The sequence below is a fragment of the Cynocephalus volans genome, chromosome 11 (genome assembly GCF_027409185.1).
Source record: "Cynocephalus volans isolate mCynVol1 chromosome 11, mCynVol1.pri, whole genome shotgun sequence".
Lineage (NCBI taxonomy): Eukaryota > Metazoa > Chordata > Mammalia > Dermoptera > Cynocephalidae > Cynocephalus > Cynocephalus volans.
This window is the reverse complement of record NC_084470.1, coordinates 70,860,229-70,877,417: the sequence shown is the minus strand read 5'-3', so window position 1 is coordinate 70,877,417 and position 17,189 is coordinate 70,860,229. Positions and strand designations below refer to the sequence as shown.

General features: G+C 38.4%; 1 protein-coding gene across 1 annotated transcript in view; it reads right to left on the bottom strand.

Annotated features, from left to right (window-relative positions):
• LOC134390120 (receptor-type tyrosine-protein phosphatase gamma-like) overlaps positions 1 to 17,189 on the bottom strand; it is a 228,059-nt gene that overhangs the window by 210,375 nt on the left and 495 nt on the right. The window contains exon 2 of the mRNA XM_063113408.1: positions 9,871 to 10,050. Within this exon, the coding sequence (XP_062969478.1) occupies positions 9,871 to 10,050 (180 nt within the window). The remainder of the gene's footprint in view (positions 1 to 9,870; positions 10,051 to 17,189) is intronic.

Sequence of the window (17,189 nt, the reverse complement as noted above, 5' to 3'; positions counted from 1 at the left end):
AAACTATACAATTAATGTTCAATTAGTGAGGTAGCAAATTAAAGGATAAAATGAAGTAAAAGCTAGTGTTTCTTGTGCCAATTAAACATGCTACAGCATCGTTCCACCTTTGCTCTGTGTTGGACATGTTTTAGAACAGGGACCGGCAAACTTTTCCTGTAAAGAGCCTGCACATTTGAAGCTGTGCAGGCCATTTGGTCTCTGCCAATCTCATTTTCGTAGCACAGAAGCAGCCAAAGACAATATGTAAATGAATGAATGAGGCTATGTTCTGATAAAACTTTATTAATCCACACTGAAATCTGACGTTGGTAAAATCTTCACATCATGCAGTATTATTTTCTTTTTGATTTTTTTTAACCATTCTAAAATGTAAAAAAGGTCAGGGCGCCTGTCATTTCATGACCCCTAAAATATCGTATTTTAGAGGATAAAATATTATCTAAAATATTATAAAATATTTATATATTGTACAATATCTTCTAAAAATATTATATTATACCCACCATATATACCTTTAGTTCCAATGTCAAAATACCCAAGCATTAGCTCAGTAGGAGCTTAAATACTGTTGTTTATTTTCAGCCTGTTATAAATTCTACATATAACATTTTGCATCAGAAGGATGAAGGCAAAGCATTTTGAGTGCATCTGTTACAACATACCCAGGGACTCAGCATCATCTTATAAATATTTGATTTTACCTAAATCATTTATGTGTCTGTCAGGGGTCATTTCACTTGTTTTATATGAATAATTAAAAGCATAATTAGGAAACTGTGCAATCTTAAACATTAATTTTATTTTTCATTTTACAGTATTTCTCACCAGAGCACACAGCATGCTACATGCACACACAAACCCCTTTCCAAAAATGGCTCATATTTTTGTTTACATATAAAAATGGACAGAGAGTACTTTACTGGCTATCATGTAACAGTTTTCGGATGACAACTGATAGCACTGCACTGTTTGGGAAAGGTGTTACTGTAGAACACAGAATGTCTTACAAGCATGAGCCCCAGATGACTGGAATCCCATTCTGCCACTTAACAGTGTTGTGACCTTAGGCAGGTTACGTGACTTCTCTATGCCTCAGTTTCCACCATTGTTCAAATGGCTATAACAAACGCCTACCTGGCAAGGCTGTTTTGATAGCAGAAGAAAATCATTCTGAAAAGAAATGACACTGAAGAAAAGCACATAACACAGTGTCAGGAACCCGGCAAGCACACACTCAGTGGTGGTTACTGTCAAACTCATTTCTAGAATCAAGGATCAAGGATGAGCTTGTATGCAGTGCAAAAGGATGGCCACACAGGTGTGACTCTTCATTTTCAGGTAACACTCCATTTTAAAACAATACTGTCTTTCCAACAAGATAAAAAGTGTCATTAAATAGAAACAACAGCAAGGACAGATGTGGCCCAAATACTACTTGGGAAGAGATCTTAAGTGCTGAGGAGATGCATTAATTCACTAAAACACACAGTAAACAAGATATTTCCTTTTCTTGATTATTTCTATCTTTTTGACCACATCAAGGAAAAGAAAATCTCATTTTGATGCTATTGGTTGAGTATCCCTTAATATTTCTTTAGTGGAATATTTGCAGAATACATCCCATTTTAGCATGTTTAATCAGAAAATTCAAAATCCCAAATGCTCCAATGAACGTTTGCTTTGAACACCACATAGGCATTCAAAAAGTTTCAGATTTGGGAGCATCTCACATTTCAGATTTTCGGATTAAGGATGTTCAACCGATAAAATAACCTCCACATTTTCCTGATACTCATTGATTTCCCTCTTTTATACAAGAAAAAGTATTAATCTAGAACTAAATAGCATGAATATCTTTGATTTATTTTCATAAATTATGGACATATTTTTAAGAGTAAGTTTATCCGTGTAAAATAGCACCAGTTTTTCCATTTACAGTATTGATAAAAAGTTTCCTTTTAAAATCAATTCATTAAATTAAAATAAAATAAGTAAACTGACAGAAAACCAGTAAATAATACTATAAGAATAAAAAATCAAAATGAGTTTTAATTTACATTTTAAAAATAAAAGCAGTAAGAGTTGAGACTGGTAAGGCAAAAATTAGGAAAGTCATTAGCAAACAGCTAAAGATCTGAAAACAGTGATGTTACAGACCAAATATCTGTGTCCCCTCAAATTCATAAATTGAAATCCTACCCCCTGTGGTGACGGTATTAGGAGGTGGCCTTTGGGAGGTGATTAGGTCTTGAGGGAAGAGCTCTCATGAATAGGATTAGTGCTCTTATGAAAGAGGCCTGAGAGAGATCCTCGCCCCTTCTACCATAAGAGGACACAGCAAAAAGACAGTCATCTGTGACCCTGGAAGCAGCCCTCACCAGACACTGGATATGCTGTTGCCTTGATCTCAAACTTTTAGCCTCCAGAATGGAGACAAATGTCTGTTAATCCACCCAATTTATGGTATTTCGTTAGAGCAGCCCGAACTAAGACAGATGGGACAGGAGTGGGAGGCAGGAAAGGTGCATGTGAGTGGACTTTCTAGAACTAGCCCCTCTGGAGGGTAAACTGCTAACATGGCTCGTGATAAAATCAGAGAAGAACGATGGAGAGAGTGGAAGGAACTAGTGGCTTCAAATTCAAGGCTTCTTAAGCTAGAGTCCAAAAATCCATAGCAGTAGCCACCCATGGACTCTGGCATCTATGCGCTCCTAATATAGGAAGTAAAATTCTGAGTCTGGGTGCACATATGGAGCTTAAGAGCTGCACTCTGGAGCCAGTAAGTCTGAATTTGAATCCTAAATCTGCCACTGTCCATCTACAAGAAAGTGACTGCACTTCTTGGTGCCTAGTTCCTATTCTGTAAAATTGGAATAAGACAGCAGTTACTTCACAGGTTTGTTAAGAGGACCACAAGGGTCGACATATCATATATGACATTACAGCATAAAGCAGGCTTTATGTATGTGTTGTTCATAAAGGCTATTATCCCACGGAGAGGATCCATGGCTTTCACCAGACTCTCCCAGTGTGTGGTGCTCTCCTTGAGGTATAGATGCTCCAGGATGTGCACAGAGGCAGGAACAGAGTGGGAGTCAGCCACACTGTGAATAAGGAATTCAGTTTCTCCTGAGCTTGAAGGGACGGCCGGGTACCTGGCATTCACAGCTCTCTTTATAGGACATCAACCAACTGTTTCTAAATTAAATTCGACATGTGTATATCATGCAGGGCTAAAGCAAATGTTCATCACACCGAAATCTGAGTAAACAGCAGCAGGTGCTAAAAGTTTAAACAAAAAAAAAGATGGGTGAAAAACCAGCTGCTTACTATGTTATCCCCACCTCCATTTTCAACATTATAAGGAGAAATAAACTTACTATTATTGAATCTCAATGATGGGACCCCCAGACCACCTCCCACAATACCTGTGCCCATCAGGGGAATGTCTTGAGGCTCCTGTCTCAATGTCAGGAGGCATGGGCTCTAGTTCCAGTCTTCCACTAACTTCTCTGCAGCCACTGGCATTAATTTTTTCAAATATTCAATAATTATTTACTGAGCAATTACTAGGGAAGAAAAGGTAGGTACATCAGACATAGCTCCTGCCCTCATGGAACTTAACAGTCAATGGCAAAGACAGGCCCGAAGAACTAAACAGGCAATAGGAACAAACCTGCAAGTGGGATTAGTGGAACCAAGTGAGCATCCAACCCCAGATGTGAGAAGGGGAGAGGATGTCAAGGTCTAAGCTGAAGGTTAAAGATGCTACATTGGGAAGTACTGACAACAGAAATATCAGGATAGAAACAGCATGTGCAAAGGTCCTGTGGTAATAGAAGTGTGTAGAAGAAAGACATGGTGACTGGCACCCAGATAATAGGATGTAACATGAGGCTGGAGAATGAGGCAGGCACAGTGAGCAGTCTGTCTTTGTCCCAAGAGAAATGGGAAGTCCTTGATATGGTTGAGAGAGAGAACAAGAAAGAAAGAGGGAGAGACAGACAGACAGGATCAGATTAGGGAAATAACTCAATTATTACAGCTACTATGTGGAGAAGGCTTGGGAGGAAAGCAACGCTGGTTGGTACAAACAAAATTGAGGAGGTTAGTGTGGTAATCCAGTAAAGAGACTCTGGACATGTTGAATTGGAGCAATCTCAGATGTCCCAGAGATGAAAAGCCATGGGATTATCCTGGGTCTCAGCAAGATGAGCAAGGTGAACTAGTTAACCCTTTAACCATACGAGATATGACAGATGGGAGTCTAGTGGAGAATTCTGTATACTAAAAAAGAAAGAGTGCTTCAAAAATGACCCTCAAAGTTCAGGGTAATTGGTTAATGAGGCTCCTGTCTATGCAGAAACTAGTTCCTACCACCTGAACACAGGGACTGGGGCTGTGGGGATAACAGAGAGGAAATGGAGCTTAGCAGACATGAAAGAGAGTTTGTAGTGTTATCTACCCAAAGAGAGATCCAATGAAACAGCTCTGAATTCGACTCCAGGATTTGGGTAAGACCAGATAGTAACAGGATGAAAGAACCCAAGAATTTGGGCCTTTGAAATACAAAAACTTATAAAGTGAAGAGCCAAGCACACTTAGCATTCCCCAAAAGAAGAATGGATTTTTTAAAAATTAAATTTTCCTTTTTGGGCAACACTGAACTAACCAGAGGTGTCCCTGGGTACTGCACAGAGAGGGTTGGACACACCCAATATAAATGATGCCAAATACCCACAGTTTCCAAACATCTGTCTATTTGACTGATATTTTTATTTCCATCAGAAAGCTCGGGAGCCTCTCTGTAAGTAAAAAGACCAATTCATTAATAACACAGACAAAACAGAGTTAAAAAGAAACTGTTATCCACCTTCGATGTTCCATTTATTAAGGATAAACTAAGGTTCGTTAAGAATTGAGGTAGGTGTTGGGTACTGTAATAAAAATAAAGGTAATGACTTGGTACCAAGCAAGTTTGGAAACCCCCCCCCCAAATACTTGGGGAACCATTTGTGTCTTTCATTTGTCCAGGACCTCCCCATCCAACAATATCAGGGATAAGAGAAAATGAGAATGAAATGAGAATATACTTAAGATATTGTGATCTCTGCTCCATAGGTACAATAAATAAAAACATTTTTTAAACTTCAGTTCTCTTCTGTGGGCCACTCCAAGGCAGGAAGATGGGAAGAAGGGAGAGAAAAGGGCTATTGCTAGGAGCAGGGAGTGAAAACAGGCACAATGGGCCAAGGGTCTGAGATGTGCCACAGGAAAGGCAAGTTGGAGGAGGAGACACGAGAGGAAAGCAGGGAGAAAATGAAGCTGAAAACAGTAGAAGCTCATGCAGAGATACATGGAGAAAGACGCAGCTAGACAAAAACAGAGTAGAAAGCATAGGAATGGAATAGAAAGAATAGCAACAGAACAGAAAGCTTGAGCAGAAAGATAAGACACACACACAGTCTTCCCAGACCTTCCTCACCAATCTGAAGATTGCCATGTTACACTCGGCAACCATGCCAGTACTGCAGAATCATTTCTTCAGTGGGGGGTAAGCGTTAAAGTCCACCGATTTGGGAGAGAAATCGAGCATCATGAAGATCTCCACAGGGCCAAGCCGGGGGCGCACTCGGGAGAGTGCGGCGCTGGGAGCGCGGTGACGCTCCCGCCGCGGGTTCGGATCCTATATAGGAATGGCCGGTGCACTCACTGGCTGAGTGCCGGTCACGAAAAAGACAAAAAAAAAAAAAAAAAAAAAAAAAAAATCTCCACAAAAACGCTACAGGGCACCCACAGTGGCAGCCGATGCTGACTCTCAGTAAGGCTCCACCAGCCTTGGAACAGAGCAGCGATTCTTCAGGACTGCACAGAGGCAGCGGTTATCCCCAGCGGTTATCCCCAGCTGTGAATTGCCATGAACCACAAAACGCAGAGTGTCTTTCAAGGTCAGATGCTTAGGGGAGCCATACGCCTGTGTCTGAGCAGAGAGGCAAAGTCACATCCTCCTCTGACACTTAGCCTGGGTCAGACACTCAGGGCAATAGCACATGGAAATGACCAAGGTTGTTAAGATTTCGTTTTTCTCTTTACACCAGCCTGCAAATAGTTTGTTCTTTTCTTAGCCTAAGTTTGTGTGTTCTTATGGTGCTACTCTACTGTAAAAGTTCCAAGAGACAGGTAAAAAAAAAGAGAATGCAAGTCTCCTAATCCTTGTCTTAATTTAATGAGGTCAGCAACATACTAGGAAATGGCTCCTGACCTACTTACCTACACCTGGTTTTCCTGCCATCCATCTTCTTTTATTAATTTAACAACCACTCCTTGAATCGATCTGTGCCAGGCACTGTGGTATATGCAGACAAATAAGAAAGAAAGACAGCAGGCGAAGAAAAAATACAGTAAACCAAAGTAAAATGGGAAAATGGAAGTAAAGTGCATTAAGGCAAACATATTTACTATTTGTCCTTGATGAGGGATGTAAGAAAAAGTAGAGGGGAAAAAACTCCCAAAGCCCTCCAAATAGTTAAAAATTCATGAGAGGCCACAACTTATTAACATACACCAGAAGTACTGTCTGAGTCTTAAATTCTGATCATTTAGCTCAAAGCTAATGCAAGGAACAGCAAGATTATCTTGAAATGTTCTTGATGAATGCATTATCTTTTCATTCTACAAAAATGAAAGAAAGGGAAATAACTTTAGATGAAATCAAATGAGAACTGGCACAATAGACAGTTATGCCTCCTCAGGAAGAAATAGAGAGACGCTATATGTCTTGTAAAGATATTTTAGACAACTTTCGAGAAGTGGGATAGGTACAACCAAGTGGCTCTATTGATTATGCTGGATTGGATATATAGCACTCTCAGGAGGTTAAGACAGATCTGAACATTTAAACTGTTTTATGGGAAAGTTACTGTCTGTGTGTAATAGGCTGCTTTAAATATTAACTTTCTATATTCATATTTTAATATGGAACAGACAGAGCCTATTTTATAGATAAGTGACTTGTAAATTTCCATCAGAAAAAAAATACATAAATACTTCCTCCTGAATTTATTTTCTGAAACTACAAGTTTCAAAAAAATACTTTTTGAGAAGAAAAATATATATTTCTTAACAGTTAATGATTTAAGAAAAAGAAGTTTTTCTTTATCTAGCTATGCAAGATGGATATAAAATGCATGACGGCAAGAATGACAGATCATGTGGCTTATGATATGTGGGTTCTCTGTAATTGAACTTTTAATTTTTCTGATAATTGTAGAATCACATGCAGCAATAATGTAGAGAGATAACACACTCACTTGATCCCATTCCCCCCAATTGTAACATCTTTCAAAACTATAGTACAATGATATATGTTTTCGTTTTTTAAAAAACAGGAATTATCCAGGTTGCCTATCAATACTACTCACTGGGGAAATTATCAACTGCACCTTAATTTAGCCACACAGTATCCTGCACTTATATGTACTGTTCAACTGAATTTATATAATCCAGTCAAAATATTGAAAAATTTATGAACTTGTGGTGTTCTAAGATCTACAGAATGAGAGAAGTTTCTAGGTTTGTGCCTTGACAACAAAAAGAAAATAAGAGAACAAGTTAATTTCTTCACATAAGTTTCTAAACCACCATAAGTTGAAACTCTTTCAAGAAGTCCAAAAAAACCCCAATTCCATCTTCTTGTTTCAAACTGCATATAACTGGTTGTCATTTTAAAAAAACTGCTCCTACAGAATCACCTTGGAGTATTTATGAGATACTGGCCTACCTAGCATTATGTCATGAATTTTACAGTAATCAGTACAGTTTCAGATGTAATGAGGATTTATTTCTGCTTCTCAGAACACAGTGCTTCTGAAATCTCTGAGACCGATGTGTTCATCTTTAGATAACTGTATTCTAAACTCGAGCACATGAACTCACAGATATGCAACAAGTTGTGGATCACTCTAGCAAGTCAGCAAAGTGGCAGAGATTGATAATCAGCCTCTGGAAGACCAAGGTCATGAATCAACTTGCACTGAGTGAACCCTACTCACGTCTAAAACCTGTCATTGGTGATACCAAGCTGAAAGCTGTCACTGAAACGTGTTATCTCTGCAGAAGGCTGTCAAGCACTGCAAGTCAAGTAGAAAACCATATCAGAGAGCCTGGCAAACTGCCTTTAGCAGGCTTCCGGAATATGGCACTGAGGTGGCACTCAACTCCAAGCTCTGATTACACCCAGTGTGGCAAAGCTCTCAGCCACTATATTCCGATGGTCTGAAATGAAATATTCCCGCTGCAGCTGTCCGAAGGACACACACATATGAAATATAAAATAAGAAATTCTGAATTGTAACAATAAGACACAACCTATGCTCAGGGAATAGAGAGGTGGGATAAAAAGGTATTACAAATCACATTATTGGAACACGTTTTAAGACAGGAAGAACTGTTTATGGGGCATTATAAAAAAGAACCCAAAGCCAGGAATCACTGTGCTGAGTAGGAAGCAATTCTATGAACAAGGCAGGCAAACTCAAAACAATCGACTGTGAATAATCTCAAACCAATGTTGGTTTGAAGAAAGAAAGTGGATCCCCAAAGTTACATTAAAAGAAAAGGCAACTCTAGGACCTACAATGTGAATGGAACCAAAGGGTTGGGAGCGAAGTCATTTTAACCTAGTATAAGGGCTTTAGGCAGCCAAGACTCCTTAAAGGGATTACTAAGACTGAACTCTTTCTGACCAAGGATGTCACTGCAAACCACTTAAGAAAAGACAGAGAGAGGGCCGAGCCCGTGGCGCACTTGGTAGAGTGCTGCTGGGAGCGCGGCGACGCTCCCGCCGCGGGTTCAGATCCTATATAGGACTGACCGGTGCACTCACTGGCTGAGTGCCGGTCACGAAAAAAAAAAAAAAAAAAGAAAAGACAGAGAGAGACAGGAGAAAACTTGTTATGATGGGCTAAAGTTATAAGTAAGGTAATAAGGTATGACAAATATCTTTAAGCATCAACAGAACCCCAGGAAGCACTAAGCAGAGATGTAATATAACATCCCAGTGTTTACTTTCATATTGGACAATGGGGCACAGCGAGGCATTCTCTGCTACTTATGTGGAAAATCTATAAACTGATAGCTGCACAACAGTAATTACCAGGGAGGCAGCTCTTCGTATTAGCAATGATAAAAAGGTGATGTTGCACACTCACAAACCCCCAAAAGACAAGTAAAAAGAAGTGGAAGGATTGAACTGTGGTCTGATACACAAATGGATGAGATGGTTCATCAGCACTCGGATACAATAAGCAATATTAACAAAACAAAATCTCAAGGAGGATCATTGTATTTCCACTGGCACATTTGGCACAGTGATATCAGACAGAACTTTCTGCAATGATAGAATGTCCCCTATTTGTGTTGCCCAACATGGTGGCTACTAGCCAAATGTGGCTACTGAGCACTGGAAATGTGACTAGTATAACCAAGGGACTGAATTTTACTCTTATTTAATTTTTAACTAAAACAAATTTAAATAGCCACGTGTGGCTAGTGGCTACCATACTGGGTTGGTTTCTGAAAGTTTGTTCTATGCACCTTACATCTACTAACTCATTTAATCATTACAACCCTATGAGATTGATAACTATTTTATTCTCCACATTTTACATATTTTTTAAAAGCCAAGGCACAGAATGGTTAAGTAATTTGCCCAAAGTCACACAGCTGGTTCTCAAACCAAGGGCTCATTTAGGCTACCTATAGCAAATGTGCACTATTCAAGGAGCAAGTTGTGGTTAAGGTAAACAACAGAGTCATCCAAAAAAGTTCCATGATGATCTGTGGACAGGTAAAGAAGCCAGAGTCTACCTGTTTTCCCTGTGTTTTTCATCCAGGTTTTGTTAGAAGACTCATTGTCGAAGCCATCAAGTTGCAGCTCCTGGTATTCCTCACCAACACGTGCATGCTGGTCTAAAATGTCTATAGGAGACTGGTGACGGCCCCTGCAGCTGACACTGGACGTGACCCAGTGTTCAGGACCATAGGCACCTGTTGAAAGAAAACAACACCTCAATTCTCAGGGCTCAAGCGTCAGGGATGGAATGAATAAGACTTAGGAAGCTGAGCACCACATCTCCCAAAGTTCATTTTGCAACACATCCCCATTCCAGAGAGCTCAGCATATTAAAGACTACAGATCAAAGCCATTTACTTGACGTAGCAAGAAGATCTCGGAAAAGATGTGTTATTTAAGATAGCTACGCTTCTTGATTTGTAATCAAACATTTGTGAACTTTATCTTTAATCAGATAAAGGGATTTGCACTGAAGGACTGTCAGAGTTGTTCACATTTTTGAAAACTTTTAAATAAGTTTCCTAAAATAAACAGAGTATTTATTCACAAGAAAGCACTTTAATCGATTTAGCATGTTTTGCTATTGTGAATGATATCCTAAACACAACTTTCTTCTTAGCTCATAGGAGTCTGTAAACAGAAAAGGGAAAAAGTTAAAAATTAAAAGCAATACAAAACTGGATGAGAGTCATTACAAATGATGGAGGCAGCAAGGCAGGTTTTTCTGTTTGCTAATTGTGAAAGATTTTCCAATCTGGCCAGAGTCTGTACACTTGAGTGTTAAGGCACTCATCTCTCCTTCTCAATCCCTCTCTCTCCTAGCAGACAGAGGTATAAAGTTGCCTTCAGATGGGACTCAGTACTCAGATAAATAAAGACTTTCTGGGGGGGACATACGCCACAGGAACAGAGGAAGAAAGTGCAACCATAAAGGATAATTCTAATGGGTACCAATCACACAGAGGTACAGAAAACACACTGCTTCTCTCCCCTATTTGAAAATAACATATTTCAGGGGCAGTGCCTGTGTAGACAATAATAAGCTCTTAGGTTTTTCTGCACCCTGCCTTTAACCCTGTGACATAACAAAGCAGGAGTAGCCTGTTGAAATGAAACAACCTTTGCTAGAAAGATTAAGGTTGGTCCCTTTTTGAGAATTATAGAATAAATCTAAACTTTATAATTTTTAGAAGATAAAATAAAGGCTTCCCAGTCAATGAAGTTTAGTTTACATATATACATACATATACCTACACATACACATATACATACAAGTATAATCTCCTAGGATTTTTAACTTTAAATTTCTTTACATACCAGATAGAAGAGGATAAATTGCTGTTGCTTTGCCTCTGACAGATCTGTCACCCCTTTTCCGCTGGGTGACGGAGCCAGCAAAGATTACTCAAAGCCCATCTCTTTTGAGCAGGGAGAAGCCCCAGAAAGGGGTTAATATCCTAGAACTTCCTCAAGCATGAGGCATCCTTCCATTTGGGAAATTAACCACGAATTGGGGTTCTCTTCCTGCCTTTATTCTCCAGACCAAGAAATTACAGGAAGAGACATAGGTGAGGTTTTGCTAAGTACCATTTAACAAGTTTTACAATAGAAGTTGGTAACATTCAGTAAAAACAAGTCAGATGACATTCTGTTAGGCAATTAAGTGATCCACTAACAGAGGCTTGATTTAGCAAACATTCCATTTCCCTCCAGCAGCTTTTTAGTAACTTTACATATCAATCAGTAACTTGTCTGTCTTTGAGCCAGCAACCTTGCTGTGTTACAATTCTTATCTTGCAACAGAGATTCAATAGCCTGGGGAAAATTTCCTGTCCTTTGCAAGGTCAATATTTGATACTGCAAGGCTTTGAAAAACCAGGCCCTGTGAAGTACATATGCTTTTTAGTATATTCCACAAATTGCCAAAGTGATTCAACCCATCAGCCAGCATTTTTGGGCCTCACTATATGCCTGGCCTTGTACAATGGAAGACACAAGGAAACCTTAATAAGGTAAGAGCCCACATCCATGTCCATCCTACTGCCACACAATCATCTGCATGGCTTCCTCATTCCCCTGAGTCTGATAGAGCTCATAGCAGATATAAATAATGGTGCCATGAAAAAAAGGGACAATCACAGAAAATCTTTTCAGTCATGGTAATGAAAGCTTCATGGCTGCAAGAGCAATCGACATAGCTCCTTAAAAAGTGATTCATGTTCTTGCTATCTGGCAAATACCTCAGTCTCACTCTAACGCCTGGGTCATTTTCCCTAATCCTCATCCCAAACAGTAAAATAAAACAGACTATCAGAAAGAACATGCTCCCTGATTAGCAAAGGTCTAGCAACCTTGGGGCACTTTTAAAAGTCATTTACAAGTGCCATAATACTGCCCAGAAATCATTAATATCACCATTTTCTTTACTGTAGATGTCCTGTTGAATTAAGAAATGTCAAGGGCTTTCACTCACATTGTTTTACATCTTGGTCAAACTCCCTAAGACTTTGATGAGTTATAAAAGGACAGAGTGTGCATGTATTTCAGCCAAAATTTGCTTTCTTCTTGCATCTATATATGTGAAGGAAAAGGGAGGGAAGGGAACATAATAAATGGCTCCACTGATCCTGTCCACAATTTGAATTTTCTTCCAGATGGCAAAAGAATCCACAGAAAAACTGAATAAAGTAGCTGTTGATATAATAGGAACAAAATATGAATTTTAGTTAGCTACAATTGGGCCTGTATGGAAATGTTTTAATATTGTGTGTATGTTTTTACTTGTGTGTATTTATGTGTATAAAATGCCTTCTAGAAACTTACTAGCTCAAGAAAATAACACTCAACAGAAAGAAATGCTATGGGACATCATAAACTAAATCCGAACGTGTATGACTCCAAAGAAGTAATAATATAAACCATCATCTGTAAAAACACAGACACCTGATAATTACCCTACCTCTATTAATAATAACAAAAAAATACTCTGCAATATTGGAAGAGTGCTTGCCATTCATATTATTTCTCATAACCTTCCAGACATGGGTGAAATATAATTTAGCACTCTATAAAAATATAATCAGAGTTCCTACCAGTGGGATTCATTTATTCACTGGTAACAATCTGAAGATTTAAGCTGACTACATGCTTGCTTTCACACTTCTACCCAATATACGTTCAAGTGCAATTTTAATTGAAACTGATCTTCCACTTCAGATTTTAAATTAATTCTTCTTTGGAATGTTTCATGCTCCAGACACCCTTGCCTTGCAAAAACCCCTGTGTCATTAATGGAGGAAATAGAAGACTTTTTCCAAGCTTGCAGGTATTGATTACCTATTTTCACATTGAAGCACCATTGCCATTCCACACTGTATAAATCTCTTTAGTGTTCAGACACTTTATGAAAGACTGAGAATTATATCATTAATCATTTGCAGTTGCACAAGTCTCACAGTGTTGAAAGCTTTGTTTTTCAGAACTTTGAATAAATGCTTTTAAGTAAAAAACATGACACTAAATAAAAAATGTGGTTAACTTAAGCCTAGTTTGGGGGAAAAAACAATCAGCAAGAAGCCTTCCTCTTTGGGGTAGGACATCACCCATCAAAATAAGGAGGAGAAGTCAACTGCACTATAGTTTCCTCTTACTGACTCTTTTCTTAGAATGAGTAGGATGTTTCCATTTGGGCAGCTGGACCTATTTGAACAGCTCACCAATTAGTCATCACAACCTAACATAAAAGGCTGAATTCTCAAAGAAAAGAGATTGGGGCTGGGGTAGAAACCACAGTGCAGTTTGGGTTGCCTAAAGAAATTTCCCATTCACCTGTTAAGAGTCTTGTAGGAATGAAATCTTGAGGCAGACAGACTACCAACCTATAAGTGCCAAGGAAATCTAACTGTTTCTCATTTAACCTATGATAAAAAAAAAAATATGTTCCTGTTAACAAATTCATTGAACACATCTCAAATGCATGGCTAAAGGTCTGACCTCAGTGTAAATGTCTCTTTTTCAGGGACACACAGGGGTTTTGTGCTATCCTGGCTTCCTGGTTTCCTTTGGACCTCATTATCACTACTGTAATTTACTGTTTATTCCTAAATGTCTGTCTAACCCATTAGTGGTAAACTCTATGGAAACAGGTTCCTTCTATGTCTTGTTCAACTTTATTCCAATGCCTAGCACAGAGTTCTACATACAGTAAGCCCCTAATACATATTTTTGGGCGTACAAAAACATGAATTGGAAGAAGAGATTAAAGAGCAGCAGAGTTCTGCCTTTTAATGACACTACGGCATGTTCTTTGTGCATTATTTTGGTTTTAATTTGATATGTCTACCTGCTCACTTCTTACTAACTCTTCCTCACTCCCTTGGTCTTAAGAGTCAGAAAGTCAACTTCAGAAGTAAATACTTCTTTCTTTATTAATACATTAAATTAGTCAGAACTGTGATAAGGCAAAATAAGTTGCAAATATGTGACGTGCATGAAAGAATATGTGTGCCAATATAACAAGCCCACCAAGACTGACCAGGGTTTTTAAAAGAAAAGGTATAATATTTGCTTTCAATGCCTTTTGTAAAGCACGATTATTTTTTAAACTGTCATTTTTTCTAATCATAGAAGGTCAATCAAGGAGGAAATTTAGTCTTGTTAAACGACCCATCACTGTATTCATTTAAATACTCATACTGACTTTAACATTTGCCTGGGACCAGGCACAGTGCTAAAAACTGGGTGCTAGAGAGCAGGGATACCCCAGTTCCCTTGGGGTTCCACTGGACAACTTAATCTGCCTATGTAGTTTCCACATCAAAGGGTGGTTGTGAGGATTATATGAGATAATCCATATAAAGTACTTGTAGCAGAACCAAACAATAAAAACTCAGTAAATGGTGGCTGCTATGATTACTACTTTTGCTACTGGGTGATAAAATGTGTAGCAGGCTCTCAAGAAACTGACTGTGCAATGGAGGAAACAGACAGGTAGCCCAACCATGGGCTGAGATAGGTGGATGCAGGTATTTCACGGTATGCAAAGAGAAAGAAGGGGCCCCCTTCTCCTCTAGGACAGGACTTACAGAGGAGATGACACTTGAGTGGAGTCACTTCCTGAAGGACAGAGAAGTTTTCGAGGCCCTGGTCATCTTATCCAGGTATTTCCCACTTCGGCAGAAGCCAAGTCAAAATTTGACTCCTCTGGGAAATGGAGCTTAATTGCAGCTTCAACTGGATTTAGTGACGTGTTTGCAAAGAATTAAGCAGGAAAAAAAGAAAACTAGTCACTTCATGGTGGAAAAGCCTGGAAAACACCACCTTCGTCACGTGACAAAGGTTAACATCAGCAGTGTTATCGTGTAGCTGTCATAAACACCCTGACAGGATGGGTGGGAGAAGATGGGGACATCCCCTCTGTGGCATTCTTTCTAAAACATCCCTAACTCTGGTCTCATCATAAGGAATAACTCAAATTGGGGAGCGTTCTACAAATTACTTAGCAAGTACTCCTCAAAAAGTTTGTTTTTCAAGTTCATGAAAAACAAAGACTAAAACACTATCGCAGACCAAGGAAGACTAAGGAGTCATGATAAACACAATGTGGTGTTCTAGATTGAATGGTGGAACCAAGAATGGGGATTAATGGAAAAACTCGTGTGCGCTGAATAAAGTTTAGAGTTCAGCTAATAGTAATCCACCAATGTTGGTTTACCAGTTAACCTTTGTCAAAAAGTCATTCTTTTGGGGTTACTGTGCCAATGAGATGGGGGGGAACACTTACAAAACTGCACAGAAGCCAAATAAAATCTAAGTTTTGTTAAATGGGCTAAAATTTCCTATACAGATTTTACTGGATTCACTGGTATGCATTTGGGGCATGTCTATCGCCTAACAGATGCAAGAAATAGGCACTGGTTTGTAGAAAATACTGAGACTGTTGTCACATCCTTTCTGCATGAAAGGAATTTGCACAGAGCAAAGATGGAAGAAAAGACAGACTAAGCTAAAGAAAAAAAAAACAGCAAGCTCGTGGGTGATATTTCATTATTTAAAGTTATATAAAAACCTTATAATATATTAGATTGGGCAAATTCACCTTTAAAAATTGTAGTTAAGAAACAACATTATTAGCTTAATTTATGGCACATTTGTGCATTCAAATAACCCACTTTTACCTCCTCAATGTGCCATTAACAAGTCACTGTATTCTTCTCATTTTGAGATGCTACAATTCAGTAGACTAGTGTTAGGAAGACAGATTTCTACAGTAGGAAGAATAAATCAAACAATTGGAGATTAATTCCAACCGGCCTGTGTAAGGCACGTAGAATTCTCCACATGAAAATAATGGCAAATACTGTAAATTGGGGTTCATGCCTGAGATTTCACTTGATGTTCAGTGTTTCTTTCCAGCAGAATTAGCCCAAAGAACTTGGCTGACATATATAAATTTTAGACCATTACTACTTATTCTGTTCAAACAAAAATCTGAGAGAAAATTCAATCCCCCCCCAACACACCCCCATGCCCAGCAATATTACTTGAAAAGTCAAAATAAAAACAGATGTAACTGGTCAGTAAGACTTTTCTGCAATTTAATTCAACTGTCTCATTTCAGTATAGTTCTCTGTTAATAACTGACCTGAGAAAAAGAGATAGAAATTGTATTGTTAGAGCATATAAATTACACTTTTTTCTAAAAGCAAAGAATATCAAATGCCTGTCTATAGATGATTCGTGTTCCAAGCAATGGTTTCTTTAAATACATAAGAGGTACTTTGCTGAAAATAAGCATGCACCTTGAATTTATTTTACTGCAATAGATCCAAATAATGGTTTTTATTCACTAATGAAAAGCCATTAAAAATAATGAATTCTGTCTAAATCTAATTAAAAACAAAACTAATATACATGTTATGTGCTGTTTCTAGTCAAATATGCTTATTGATGCCTCCCTCAATAAACTTATATTAAAAGTATTACCTGGATCTAGGCTTATTACTCTGCATCTTGTTGTCTACTTTTAACCAACAGCAACAATTCAAAAATACGTGCATTCATTTTTTTCACCTAGTATAATAATTAATGCCTTTTCTCCCAAATCTAATATACATCTTTAAATTATTCTATTTTTTAATTTAAAAACTTTATGGGATTCAGCTTACAATTCTTTTGCATTCTCTATTACTGGTAGCTTAATTAACTTTTGTGCATTTATTGTTGTATATATGAAAAATGGAAAAACTGCTAAAAAGCATTCACATTGCTGCACTCTGCTATTTTCAATTTATTCATGTATAATTATGAAGTTGTTCAACTTTGTTGATAGGAA